Source organism: Hemitrygon akajei, chromosome 7 (genome assembly GCF_048418815.1).
Source record: "Hemitrygon akajei chromosome 7, sHemAka1.3, whole genome shotgun sequence".
Taxonomy (NCBI): domain Eukaryota; kingdom Metazoa; phylum Chordata; class Chondrichthyes; order Myliobatiformes; family Dasyatidae; genus Hemitrygon; species Hemitrygon akajei.
In genome coordinates, this window is record NC_133130.1 from 139,821,575 (window position 1) to 139,836,659 (window position 15,085).

General features: G+C 41.2%; 1 protein-coding gene and 1 long non-coding RNA gene across 4 annotated transcripts in view; one reads left to right on the plus strand and one right to left on the minus strand.

The window, feature by feature from the left end:
- exd3 (exonuclease 3'-5' domain containing 3) overlaps positions 1–15,085 on the minus strand; it is a 168,439-nt gene that overhangs the window by 80,068 nt on the left and 73,286 nt on the right. For all 3 annotated transcript variants that reach the window (XM_073052099.1, XM_073052098.1, XM_073052100.1), the window contains 2 exons: positions 13,562–13,600; positions 2,421–2,587 (listed from right to left, as the gene is read on the minus strand). In XM_073052099.1, the coding sequence (XP_072908200.1) occupies positions 2,421–2,587; positions 13,562–13,600 (206 nt within the window). The remainder of the gene's footprint in view (positions 1–2,420; positions 2,588–13,561; positions 13,601–15,085) is intronic.
- The window catches only part of LOC140730974 (uncharacterized), an 85,064-nt gene that overhangs the window by 49,854 nt on the left and 20,125 nt on the right, over positions 1–15,085 (plus strand). The window lies entirely within an intron of this gene.

Consider the following 15,085-nt stretch of genomic DNA (forward strand, 5'->3'; position numbering starts at 1 on the left):
GATGACAGATCTCACGGTTCATACATGGTTTCTGATTTGGACAGACAGAATAACTTGTCTACAACTATTTTAATAAGGTCCATAACAACCATGATGTTTTCATCTTGAGAAGGCATTGGCAATAAGGTGACGTCACCTGCATTGCCAACCACGCTGGGCTGGAATCGATTTAAGGATCCATGTCACCATCTTCAGGGTAGCACTCAGCTGTGCATTTTGCACATTTCAAAGTTCAAAGTAAATTTTATTATCAAAGTACAAATATGTCACCATATACAACCCTGAGATTCATTTCTGACTTTACAAAAAGGAACAAAGAAGAACAGTTTGAAATTCTGCAAAACACCAAAGAACAAACTGTGTGCAACATCACAGAAAAGATATGAAGGCAAGGACGGTGCAGAAAAGATGCCCTGGAATAGATACAAGTACTTTGCAACCTTGATTCTGTTGAATGATAGTGTTATTTTTATTAGGGCAGAAAAGGCTGAGAAATGATTGGAAAATGTACAGCATTAAAAAATTTTAAGGGTCTAGATAAAATGAATACACAGATGCTCCTCCCATTAATGGAGGGGACAAGAAGTCATGTAAGGTGACTGGCAATAGATCAAAGGATAGATGTGGAAAATCTTTTCTATGATCTGTAATGTGCCACTTGAAATGTTGGTAGAAATAAATTCAACACAGAATTTCAAAAAAAAAAGGACACTCAATGGTTTCCACAGTGGTATTGCTGGATTGCTGGTGGAGTTATTGCCTCACAGCACCAACCACCCTGCTTTGATCCTGATCTCCAAGGCTGACCGTACGAGTCTGCACATCATAACCTAGGACCATCTGGGCTTCCTTCCATATTCCAAAGACATGCCGCCTGGTAGATTAGTTGGTCAATCTAATTTGCATGTAAGTAGATGGTAGAATCTGAGGAGTTGATGGGAATAGGCTGGAAAAATTAATGGAGTATTGTTGAATACTTTTGAGTGCCAATGCACAAAATGGCCTCATTCTTTTGTCATAAAATATATGGAAAGAAAGCAGAGCAATGGGGAAAAAGCCAGGGACTGGACAGTTCTTACTAAAACTGAGATGGACTCTATAAGCCTCATGGTCCCCTTCTGTGCTGTAAGAATACTAAAATTCTATGATTAAATGAGTAATGAATCCAAGCAAGAAAAAGTTTGTGAACCCTTTGCAAATACCTGGTTAATTACTCATAAAATGTGGTCTGATCTTCTTCTAAATCACTGTATATTTCATAATATATTACCATAAGTCTCATCTCCTATCCTACCAATTGTTACCTCGAAATAATTGCCATCATGACTTTGAATACATTGTATTATAGATATTGATTATTTTCTTATATAGTGAACTGTCCATATAACATTCTTATCAATTACCACAGTGGTCATAATTACACTTTGAACTTGGAACATAGCTAGTTCTCATGAACTCAACTACAAGAAACTCTCATAGATTGCAACTTAAAACTCTCTTTCCTTATGTCCACTGTACCATTAGTTCCTGGAATAAATACTTCAGGGATGATAAATGAAGTTTGTGGTGAAGAGTTCCGTGAATGAAGAGACTTAAAAAGTCAAATGAATTCATAAATGGCTGAATTTACTCTCCACTTTAATAAAAATAATTCACCAATTATAAAATTTCATGCATCTATGCCAATTAATTGGTAATAAGGATTATCTCTTGGAATGCATAATGCATTATTTTATGCAAGTGTAGACTACCTTTAAGATCCAATTTGTATTGTTCTTACATATTGCTATATCCAAATCCTGCTGCTTACTTGACAGTAACAATCATCCTTTATTGAGAGCAGTAAAAGTTTTATTTATTTTAATTTAGTGATACAGTGCGGAGAAGGCCCTAGCAACCCCTGACAGATTAGTCAGACTAATCCCCAATTTAAATCACGGGAGAATTTACAATGACCAGTTACCCTATGCAGTACGTCTTTGGACTGTGGGAGGAAACCAGAGCACCCAGGGAAAACCCACACAATCCACAGGGAGGATGCATAGAGAGTTCTTAAAGACGGCACCAGAATTGAATTCCGAATTCTGACGCGCTGAGCTATAATAGCGTTGCACTAACTGCTACGTTACAGGAGTTCTCCCTTTGCAAGCAGCAACCAAAGAAACACAGGGGCTATAAATTGGTATTATTATTCTTTGTGGAAATAAGAAACAAATGTGCAACTGTTAATTTCCGATCAGCCTTTATTTCTTCATAAAATGCCAGTAAATGGTGTAATCAATAATGGGACTGAGGGTAAGATAAAATACACTGTGTCAATGGTGAGTTCAGTAAAGAGTAACACCATAAGGATGATTGAAGGTATTACTTAAGGTAATGACGAATTACGGCAAAAACGTGAAAAATATTGAAAAACTTACTCTTTGTCTTTTTCCAGCCGCCTGAGCCATTCGGCAACGTGCTGTGGTAGTTTTTCTTGTGGCACATTTAGCCTCAGGGCCCAGTGAGCCACTGTATCAATGCCTGTGTACTTTGCCAGCAAGTTCAAAAACTGGCCCTGCAGCCAGGAATTCTGTCCAACTATATCCTGTAAGACAAATATTTACTTTGGATGGAATGCAGAACAGGTGGCAAAATCCAGAGTCTGATCAGGGTGAAGCCCCAAGGGACAAAATGGAGTTGGAACAAAATCAGGCCAATAGCAGTTAACGGAATAGGTGAATTATGAGGAAAGGGACAAGGATTAGGCAGGAACATGGTGAAAGCTACAGTGGGTCAATGCCATGGAAAAATAGTGAAGCCCGGAGAAAGAAACGGAGCAGGAAGCAGAGAAGGACATAGTGGAACTGACTGTGTAGATACCAACCTCTTAACCTATAACATGTTGTGTACTGTTGGGGGATGCCCTTTGAAGGAAAAATAGCAGCAATAATCTAATTCATTGCATGACAGAGGGCTTTGATGTACAAAAGAAGAGGAATAAGATTGGGAGAGTAATGTTGTTAGGGGTTCTATTGTAACAGGGACAGAGAGGCATTTCTGTGACCACAGGTCTCCAGGATGGTCTGACACTTCTCTGGTGGTAGAGTCAAGGATAGCTTGGTGTGACTGCAGGACATTCTAATGAACAGCTAATGGTAGTGGTACATATTGGTACCAACAACATGGGTAGAAGAAGGGATGAGTCCTGCAACAGGAGTTAATTGGCCATTTTACAAGCAGAATCAGAATCAGGTTTATTATCACTGGCATGTGAGGTGAAATTTGTTAACTTAGCAGCAGCTCAATGCAATACATAATCTAGTAGAGAAAGAAAAATATTAATAATAAATAAAATAAAACATAATACTAAACAAACAAGTAAATTAATTACATATATTGAATAGATTTTTAAAAAGTGCAAAAACAGAAATACTGTATATTAAAAAAAGTGAGGTAATGTCCATAGCTTCAATGTCCATTTAGGAATCGGATGGCAAAAGGGAAAAAGCTGTTCCTGAATCGCTGAGTGTGTGCCTTCAGGCCTCTGTGTCCTACCTGATGGTAACAGTGAGAAAAGGGCATGTCCTGTGTGCTGGAGGTCCTTAATAATGGATGCTGCCTTTATGAGACACCGCTCCCTCAACATGTCCTGGGTACTTTGTAGGCTAGTGCCCGAGATGGAGCTGACCAGATTTACAACCTTCTGCAGCTTATTTCGGCCCTGTGCAGTAGCCGCGCCCCCCAACCCCCCAAACCGGGCAGTGATACAGCCTGTCAGAATGCTCTCTATGGCACAACTTATAGAAGCTTCTGAATGTATTTGTTGTCATGCCAAACCTCTTCAAACTCCTAATGAAGTATAGCCACTGTCTTGCCTTCTTTATAACTACATCAATATGTTGGGACCAGGTTAGATCCTCTGAGACCTTGACACTGAGGAACTTGAAGCTGCTCACTCTCTCCACTTCTGATATTGCCTCCAAGGTCATTTGAAATTCTCTCTTCACCCTTAAAATAGCCCTCTGCAAATCATACTTGGTTTTCTGATACAGACTTGGGTTGCCAGACTTGAATGCCACAGACCTAGCCTTCAGCAGGCGGTATACCTCCTGGTTCATCCATGGCTTTTGGTTTGGGAATGTACAGTAAGTCTTTGTAGGCACACACTCATCCACACAGATTTTAATGAAGCCGGTAACAGCTGCAGCAATACTCATCCAGATTCAAAGATGCATCCCTGAATACAGTCCAGTCCATCGATTCAAAGCAGTCCTGTAGGCGCTCCAGTGCTTCCCTTGTCCAAACCTTCTTGGTCCTCACTACTGGTGCTGCAGACTTCAGTCTCTGCCTATACTCAGTACAGCCAGGTGATCAGACTTCCCGAAGAGAGGCATGGAATTCTTGATATGGTAGGCATTCTTGATGATGGTGTAGCAATGGTCCAGTGTGTTGCTTCCTCTGGTATGGCAAGTGATCTGTTGATGGTAATTGCTCAGTGATTTTTTTCAGACTGGCCTTGTTAAAATCTCCCAAAACGATGGTGAAGGTGTTAGGGTGTGCTGTTTTTTGCATGTTGATCCCATTGCTCAGATCATCTAAAGCCTGCTTGACATTGGCCTGAAGTGGAATGTAAAATGCTACCAGAATGACCCCAGAGAACTCCCGCCGTAGGTAAAAAGGATGGCACTTTACTGCTAGATATTCCAGGTCTGGTGAGCAGAATTGGGACAGCACTGATATATTTGTGCACCAAGAGGGGTTGATCATGAAGCATACTCCTCAGTGTATAGTAGGCCCGTTGATCTGAATTGCTGCATCCGGTATGAAAGGGGTTAACCAGAATTCCGTGAAACACACGCGGTCCTACTGTCCCTCTGATTCAGCACCCTGGCTCTGAGAACATCGATTTTATTCACCAGAGACTGCACGTTCTCCAGCAAGATAGTTGGTATAGGGAATTTAAAACCCCGTTTGCTTAAGCACGCTTGTAATCCTGATTTATGCCCGCACTTCCTCCAAGGTGTCCTCTGTGGGCAGTTCTGACCACAGGTGGTGTTGGTTCCAAAGGTTTTAAGCAGCGATAGTTTGTTTAAAAACATTAATACATCTTTGTTGACTTATTGACCTTGGCAGCAGTTGTGCTTTTTAGTTGTAACAGGCTGAAATGGGAATATAACAGGAACAGGCAGCTGGCATCTCAAAGGTTATGATCTCTAGACTGCTTCTGAGACATGAGCTTGTGAGTGGCAGAACAGAAGGATAGGTCAGAGGAATGCTTGTCTGAAGTGATGGTGCAGGGGGATAGGCTTTAGGCTCCTGTTTCTGGGGAAAGGTGGGACCTATTCAAGATGGATGGGTTGCACTAAACTAGAAAAGGAGCAATACCCTTATGGGACATTTGTGAGTGCTATTGGGTTAAGTTTAAGTTGAGTTTGGTTGGACAATGGGACTCAGAATAGGTGTTCAGACTGGGAGGTACAAGACACCTAGAGAAGAAAAAAAGTACATCCGGTAGACAGAGCAGGCAAATAAATGCACATCAGAAGAAACAAAGCTAAAGTGGATTGATTATAATGCAAGCAGCTGAACAACTAAGGTTAATCAACTAAATCTTTAATTAACTTAATTTATAGGGAAAGGTTAAATAGGTTTCAGCATTTATTCCCTGGAGTGTAGGAGATCGAAGGAGGCTTGATAGGGGTATACAAAATTATGTGGGACATACGTAAGATAAATGCGAGAAGGCTTTTTTCCCCACTGAAATCAGGTGAGACTAGAACTACAGGTCACAGGTTAAGGGTGAAAGGTGAAAAGGTAAAAGGAGAACCCCAGGGGGAGCAATTTCACTCAGAGGGTGGTGAGAGTGTGGAACAAGCTGCCAGCTAAAATGGTGGATGCAGAATCGATTTCAAAATGTAATAGAAATTTGGATAAGTATATGGATGGGGGGGGGGGGGGGGGGAATATGGAGAGTTATGATCTAAGTGTGGATTGATGGGACTGGGAGAATAATAGCTTGGCACCAGCTAGCTAGGCCAAAAGGCATGTTTCTGTGCTGTAGTACTCAATGATTATGGTATTGCTGCCAACACAGAGACATGGTTGAATGATAAGCAGGATTTGCTATTCAATATCCCAAGGTACAGAATTTTCAGCTGCAGCAAGGGTAGTTGTAAAAGAAGAGGTGGTATTGCACTGTTAGTCAAGGAACACATTTCTTTAGTGTCAAAACAGAATATCCTATAGGGCTCCTCAAACAAAGCCATGTGGGTTACAAAGAACCAGGGTATTGTCTCTTTGTTGGGGGTATATTACAGATTTTCTAACAGTAAACAGGAGATAGGAAAACACATAAGTAGGCAAATAGGAGAAAGATGTAATAAACATGATGTTTTAGTAAAAGGGGATTTCAATTTATCTGGGATTGCCTTAATGTAACAGGCTCAGAATGGGGGAATTTTTCTGGAGTGTCCTGGACTGCTTCATAACACAATACATAGTATGAATAAACTAACAAAGGAAGGAGTATACTTATCTTATGAAATGTAGCCAGTCAATAGGAGGGAGTGTCACTGGGGATCATTCTGGAGTTAGTGACCATGAATGTATTTTGAAGTGGTTATGGAAAAAGATAGGGATGGGCCAGATATAAATGTTTTAGACTGGAGGAAGACAAATTTATTTAAAATGAGACAGGACTTGGCAAAAGCAGACTGGGGCATAACCACGTACACAATTCTACAAGTCTACATTTACACATTGGGAGGCGTTCAAAGGAAATATAGTGCAAGTTCAGAGCCAATATGCTGCTGCAAGGGTGAAAACCAGGTATAACAAGTACACGAAACCTGGATAGCAAAATATATTGAGGGTCAGATAAAGAAAATAAAGGAAGCAAAGGGCAAGTACAGAGAACTAAAGACTGGGGAGGTTGGTCAAGTATAATTGGCAAAAGTATAGGGAGGCACTTACAAAGGAAATTAGGAGAAGGTGAAGAAGAATCACAAAATACCACTAGCAGACAAGACTAGCACATTAAGCTATATTTGAAGTTGTTTTGTTAATAGACTAAAGATAAAAGAAGGGACAATGAGGCAGTCTATTCATTGAGCCTGAAGATGTAGGTGAGGTCTGAAGTATTTATTTTTCATAGAGCCATAGTGATAAACAGCATGGAAATTCAGACCAACCTTTACATGCCTACCTTGTCAATCCCATTCATCTGCATTTTACTTACATCCCTACAAACCATTTGTGCCCAAATATTTTAATTGTTGTAACTGTATCTGCCTTCACCACTTCCTCTGGTAGTTTGTTTCATATACTCACCACGGTCTAATGTGTGAAAACTTTGCCCCTCTTTTCCTTTTCATTTTAAACCTAAACCTAAATCCTCTACTGATTAACCACCCTATTTCTTGTAATTTTATAAACCTTTTAGATCACACCTCAGCTTCCTTCACTCCAGGGAAAACTGTCTTAGCCTGGCAAAGTATCTTCTTATAACTCAAGCCATCCTGCCTCAATTTTTTCTGTACCCTTCCGAACTTAATCACATTCTTCTTATAGCTTGGCAATCAGAACTGAACACAATACTCCAAGTGCAGTCTCATCAATGTCTTGCAAAGTGGAGACTATAAAATGACACACTCAAATCGTTGACCAATGAAGGCATATGCTGTCTTCAATACCCTGTCTAACCATGTCAGTAACCTAAGGGTTACTTGTACTTGTACTTGTACTCCAATGTCCCTGTGTTCAAAACACTCCTGAACCACATTCACTATGCACGCCCTGGATCTGACAGCCCAAGTCCAATGATGCTAAGTGAAATTACTGCATTGGTTGTGGCCTTCCAAAATTTGCCAAATTTGGAAAGGTCCTAGCTGAAGGAAGATACCTTTACAAGAAAGAGAAAATACTGAGATTCATTAAGGATGCAGTGGCAGAATGTTTAGAAAGGAATAACACAATCAAGTAAATACAACATGATTTTATGAAAGGGAAATCGTGTTTGACAAATTTACTAGAATGTTCTGAAGATGTAATGAGTAGAAAAGCCTACTCATGGTGTATTTGGATTTCCAAAGGCATTCAATCAAGTACCAAATAAGGTGCTCATGAATGACATTGGGGCAAAATGTTAACTCAGATAAATGACTGGCTAGCTAACAGGAAACACAATCAGGAAAAATGTATCATTGACATGTTGGATAGCAATAATTAGCAGGGATCAATGCTGGGCCCCTCAAATGGAGACTAAGCTGAAGGAACTGACTGCATTCTTGCTAAACTTACTAATGATAAAAAGAGAAGTGGGCACACAAGTTATGAGAATGATGCAAAGATTCTGCAAACATATAGTGTAAGAATGGGCAATGGAATCTATAGTTTGGTATGAATAAAAGAATAAAACAGAGTAATCCAATGATTCGAACATCCCAGAGGTTCAGCATAATTCATAAGGTAGTGTTCACCTTGATCCTTTCCCATCACACTGAGCCCAATTCCTGTACAGTTTACATTCAACAGGGTCCCGGTTTCATCCTCTTTCCACATTCACTGGAGCTTCAATATGCATTGCTTTATTATTGCATTACACTTAGTGGGGCCTGAGTTCCCACACTCCATTAAGATCTACCGGGCTCACAGATAAATGTATTGTCCTGCAAGGTAACAAAAACCCAACTTATGTACAGCCTGTACATACGAACAGGCAGTTGGGACACCAGTGGGGTGGATTTGCTGACTGCAGTGGAGCTGCAGGCATCTTCTGCCACCAGGGAACTATGTAGTGAACATTGCTCTGACTTGCAAACTACTAAGGTAATGAAGAGTTCACAAGAACAATGTTCTTCTGAACCAGGGACAAATCTGCCTAACTCTGTAACATCTTTAAAAAAAACATTAATAGGATATAGGAGTAGAATTAAGCCATTTCAACATGGCTGATCCATTTTCCCTCTCAGCCTAAATCTCCTGCCTTCTCCCCGTATCCCTTCATGCCCTGACTAATCAAGAATCTAGAAACTTCTGCCCGAAATATACCCAATGACTTGGCCTCCTCTGCCACCTATGCCAACAAATTCCACAGATTCATACTCTCTGGCTAAAGAAATTACTTTTCGTCTCTGTTCTAAAAGAATGCCTCTCTATTTGGAGTCTGTGTCCTCTGGTCTTAAGACTCCTTCATTACAGGAAACATCCTCTCCACAATCACTCTATCGAGACCTTTTAACATGTACAAAATGCTGGTGGAACGCAGCAAGCCAGGCAGCATCTATAGGAAGAAGTACAGTCGACGTTTCGGGCCGAGACCCTTCGTCAGGACTAACTGAAAGAAAAGATAGTAAGAGATTTGAAAGTGGGAGGGGGAGGGGAGATCCAAAATGATAGAAGACAGGAGGGGGTGGGGTGAAGCTAAGAGCTGTAAAGGTGATTGGCAAAAGTGATACAGAGCTGGAGAAGGGAAAGGATCATGGGATGGGAGACCTAGGGAGAAAGAAAGGGGGAGGGAAGCACCAGAGGGAGATAGAGAGCAGGCAAGGAATGATTATGAGAGGGGCAGAGAGAGAAAAAAGGGGGGGAAATAGATAAATAAGGAACGGGGTTAGAAGGGGAGGAGAGGCATTAACAGAAGTTAGAGAAATCAATGTTCATGCCATCAGGTTGGAGGCTATCCAGACGGAATATAAGGTGTTGTTCCTCCAACCTGAGTGTGGCTTCATCTTCACAGTAGAGGAGGCCATGGATAGACATACCAGAATGGGAATGGGACGTGGAATTAAAATGTGTGGCCACTGGGAGTTCCTGCTTTCTCTGGCGGACAGAGCGTAGGTGTTCAGCAAAACAGTCTCCCAGTCTGTGTCGGGTCTCACCAATATATAAAAGGCCGCACTGGGAACACTGGATGCAGGTTATCAGTGGGAAGGGATGGGGGAGGACAAATGGACAAGGGAGTTGCATAGGGAGCGATCCCTGCGGAAAGCAGAAAGATGGGGGGAGGGAAAGATGTGCTTGGTAGTGGGATCCCGTTGGAGTTGGCGGAAGTTACGGAGAATTATATGTTGGACCTGGAGGCTGGTGGGGTGGTAGGTGAGGACAAGGGGAACCCTATCCCAAGTGGGGTGGCGGGCGGACTGGGTGAGAGCAGATGGCCTTTTAACATGGGATAGGTTTCAACGAGGTCACCCCTTATTCTTCTGAATTCCAGAGAGTAGAGGCTTAGAGCCATCAAATGTTCCTCATATGACAAGCCTTTCAGTCCTGGAATCATTTTCATGAACCTTCCTTGAACCCTCTCTAATGTCAGTGAATCCTTTTGAAGAGAAGGGGTCCAAAACTGCTGGCAATATTCCAAGTGAGTCCTCACCAGTGCTTTATAAAGTCTCAACATTATATCCTTGCTTTTATATTCTGGTCCTCTCGAAATAAAAGCTAACTACATTAGCCTTTCTCACCACTAACTCAGCCTACAAATTAACCGTTAGGGAATTCTACACAAGGGCTCCCAAGCCCCCTTACACCTCAGTTTTGAATTTTCTCTTCACTTGGAAAATAGTCTACACTTTAATTTCTTCTACCAAAGTGTATACCATACACTTCCTGACACTGTACTCCATCTGCCATTTCTTTGCCCATTCTCCTAAACTGTTTCAGCCCTCTGAAGCCTATTTCCTCAAAAGTACCTGCCCCTCCATCCTATGTTTGCATCATCTGCAAACTTGGCCACAAAGTCATCAATTCCTTCATCCAAATCATTGACATATAACGTAAAAAGAAGTTGCCCCAACACAGACTCCTATGGAACACCACTAGTCACCGACACCCAACCAGAAAAAGCTCCCTTTAATACCACTCTTTGCCTCCTGCTAATGAGCCAATGCTCTAACCATGCCAGTAACTTTCCTATAATACCATGGGCTCTTAACTTGGTAAGCATCCTCATGTGTGTCACCTTGTCAAAGGCCTTCTGAAAATCCAAATACACATCAACCGATTCTCCTTTGTTTATCCAGCTTGTTATTTCTTCAAAGAATTCCAACTGATTTGTCAAGCAAGATTGAACAAGTTAGGACTTTATTCCTTGGAGCATAGAAAAATGAGGGGAGATTTGATAGAGGTTTACAAAATTATGAGGTGTATAGACAAAGTAAATGCGAGTAGGCTCTTTCCACTTAGATTAGGAGAGATTTCTAAGAGAGGACACGGCTTTAGGGTGAAAGAGGAAAAATATAGGGGGAACTTCTTCACTCAAAGAGTGGTGGGAGTGTGGAACAAGCTGCCATCTGACGTGGTAAATGCGGGCTCACTCTTTAAGAATAAATTGGATAAATACATCGATGGGAGAGGTCTGGAGGGTTATGAACTGGGTGCAGGTCAATGGGACTAGCGGAATAAAGTTTTGGCACAGACTAGAAGGGACGAATGGCTTGTTTTCTGTGCTGTAGTGTTCTATGGTTTCTAAGATTTTCCTTTGAGGAAACCATGCTGACTACAGCCTATTTTATCATGTGTCTCCAAGTACCTCAAAACCACATCCTTAACAATCAACTCCAACATCTTCCCAACCACTAAGTCACTTATAATTTTCTTTCTTTTGCCTCTCTTCTTTCTTGAAGAGTGGAGTACCATTTGAAATTTTTCATTCCTCCGGAAACATGCCCGAATCAATTGATTCTTGAAAGATAATTATTAATGCCCCCACAATCTCTGCAGCCACTTCTTTTGGAACTCTGGGGTGTACACCATCTGGTCCAAACAACTTATCTACCTTCAGACCTTTCGGTTTCCCTGGAACCTTCACCCTAGAAGTGGGAACTTCACACACATCTACTGCCTGACACTCTCAAACTTCTGACACACTGCTAGTGTCTTCCACAGTGAAGACTGATGCAAAATACTTATTCATTTTTTCTCCATTTCTTTGTTCCCCCATTACTACCTCTCCAGCATCATTTTTCAGTGGTTCAATATCTACTCTTGCCTCTCTTACATTTTATGCATCAGAAGAAACTTTTGGTATCCTCTTTAATGTTATTGGCTAGCATACCTTTGTATTCTATCTTTTCCTTCTTTATGACTTTTTTAATGGCCTTCTATTGTTTTGTTAAAAAGCTTCCCAATTCTCCAACTCCCCACTATTTTTGCTTCATTATATGACCTCCCTTTGGCTTGTATGATGGCTTTGACTTCTCCTGTCAGCCACAGTTGTGTCATCCTGTCTTTAGAATACTTCTTCGTCTTTGGGATGCGCATATCCTGCACTTTCCGAACTGCTGCCAGAAATTCCAGCCATTGCTGTTCTGCCTTCATCCCTGCCAGTATTTTCCAATCAATTTTATCAAGCTCTTCTCTCATGCCTCTGTAGTTCACTTTACTCTACAGTAATAGTAATACATCTGACTTCAGCTCTCCTTCTCAAATTGCATGGCAAATTCTATCACATTATGAACACTGGCCCCAATGGATTCCTTTACCTTAAGCTCTTTAATTAATTCTAATTCATTGCACAACACCCAATTCAGAATAGTTGATCCCCTAGAGGACTCAACCATGAGTTGCTCTAAAAAGCTATCTTGTAGAAAATCCCCCTCATGAGATCCAGGCTGATTTTCCCAATCTACCTGCATATTAAAATCCCCCAGACTATTGTAATATTGCCCTTTGGCATGCATTTTCTACCTCCCTTTGTACTTTGTAGACCCTATCTTTACCACTATTTGGGGGTCTGCATTTAACTCCCATCAGGGTGTTTTTACCCGTGCAGCTCCTTACCTCTATCCACAATTCAACACCTTCCAGTCCTCTTGCTAATGATTTGACTTGATTTTTTACCAAAAGAATCACAACACCCCTCTCTCCCCCAAACTGCCCATCCTTTTAATATAATGTGTATCCTTGGACATTAAGCTCCCAGCTATAATCTTTCAGGCATGATTTAGTAATGCCCACAACGTCATATATGTCAATCTGTGACTATGCTGTAAATTTATCCACCTTATTCCATGTACTGCACACATTCAAATATAACACCTTCAGTCCTGTATTCACCCTTTTTAACATTGTCTGCCTTTTACATTGCAGCTCAACTAGTTGACCCTATTATCAGCTCCTCCTTGCTAGCCCTCTTACTACATACTGCATCAGCTGTTTGTAAACCAACTACCTCATCCTCAGCACTATCAAATGTGTTGGAGTAGTAATAATAACATTCAATAGTCCAAAAAATCTGCTTGTCTGGCATTGCCAAAGTTCTGAAAGCATGCTGGATCATCAGAGTTCTAGATGGATAAAGACATAAGAATGCTGATGTAAACCCTTGCTAATGATCACTAAGTAAACCTGTAGGTAAAGCAAATAATTAGAAAGTCAAATAAAACATTGTCTTTTATTGCAAAAGGAAGTAGTTTAAGGTGAAGAATCCACTATATTACCACATGAAAGACATTCTTTAAATACGTGTCATTGTTGTTACATCAATAAGCTCCATCAAATCCTGTATCAACACTAAAAGATTGAAAGGTTCTACAACACCTTTTTGGAAAGTGTGAAATTCATTGAAGCCATGAAAACTCACCTCAATGTGTTCAGACCAAATCTCTTCAGCCATACCCTTCTGTAAGGAGGAAAAGCATTGTGTTAAAAAGGCAAAAACTAAGTGACTTGCTACCTCCAGCAACACCAACAATACACAACTGATAACACTCACTTTAACTCATTGTCAAAACAGTCAGTGAACAGGGGACAATAGAATGTTATCTAGCAGTCTGGTTGTAAATGAATCACCACAAAGGTTAATGTTCACCTGATGTGTGCCTGAGTTAAAACTGATAGAAAGCTCAAAATGCTGTAGTGAACTCAGAGCGGGGACTAAGCGAAGGGATAACAGACATTAAGGGCATAGAAGGGAGAGAAGCACTCGTGGAAATGAAGAGGCAGAGAGACTTAAAAGGAAACACATCCTGCTGAAGAGATTTAGTGGGCCAAGCAGCATCCACGGGAAGAAAGAAAATGTCTATATTTTGGTATGAAACCCTTTATTAGTCCTGATGGTGTGCTGAGTTCCTCCAGCAGATCGCCCATTGCTTTATATTCCAGCATCTGCAGTCTCTTGTGTTTTCAGATAAAAAGTAACAGGGTAGAAGGAGATACAGGAGACAGGAGAAAGCTTACGACCAAAGAGAGAGGTAGGAAAAAGAAGGCATCAGTGAAAGAGGGCAGACAACAAGAGTAAGAGGAAGTGAGTTCAAGTTCAATTGTTATTCAACTATACACAAATACCAATGATGAGGGCGTATAGGAGCGAGATATACCAGCTAGTTGAGTGGTATCTCAGCAACAACCTTGCACTCAACACCATTAAGACCAAAGAACGGATTGTGGACTTCAGGAAGGGTAAGATCACAGAACATAAACCAATCCTCATAGAGGGATCAGAAGTGGAGAGAGTGAACAATTTCAAGTTCCTGGGTGTCAAGATCTCTGACAATCTAACCTGGTTATTGATCCAGCTATAAAGAAGACAAGACAGTGGCTATATTTTATTAGGAGTTTGAGGAGATCTGGTTTTGACCTAAAATGCTCGAAAACTGTGTACCTGATTCTGATTTTAATTCTGAATACAGTCAAACAAAACACCGTTACTCTGGGGCCAAGGTACAAAACACAGTACCTACAGTCATACATAGAAAAAGGCACATACAGCACATAAGACAGCAGTACAATACAGTCACACACAAAAAATATATATGTAGTCCAAGTCCCTGAGTCCATGAATGTTGCAGCAGTCTGCAGCTGAACGCAATAAAGCTTGTCTTCTGCCTGGCAAACAATGGAGGCAGCATCAATTCCAACATGGACACTGTGCCATAGTGCCTCCGACACTCCAGTGGAGTGCCCAACCTCAACGCCTCCCCCAGAGCCCCTGTAAACAGCCAACAACATGGCTTGAGTCCAAGTCCTCTCTATGAACAACAGTACACAGATCCCTCCCGGTCCCACTGTTCAACAACAAACTGTTTACTTCCAGCATTCCACACCAACAGGATCTTGCGATCACAAGAAAAGCAACTAAAATGATCACTGCTGTTAGACAGCAAGC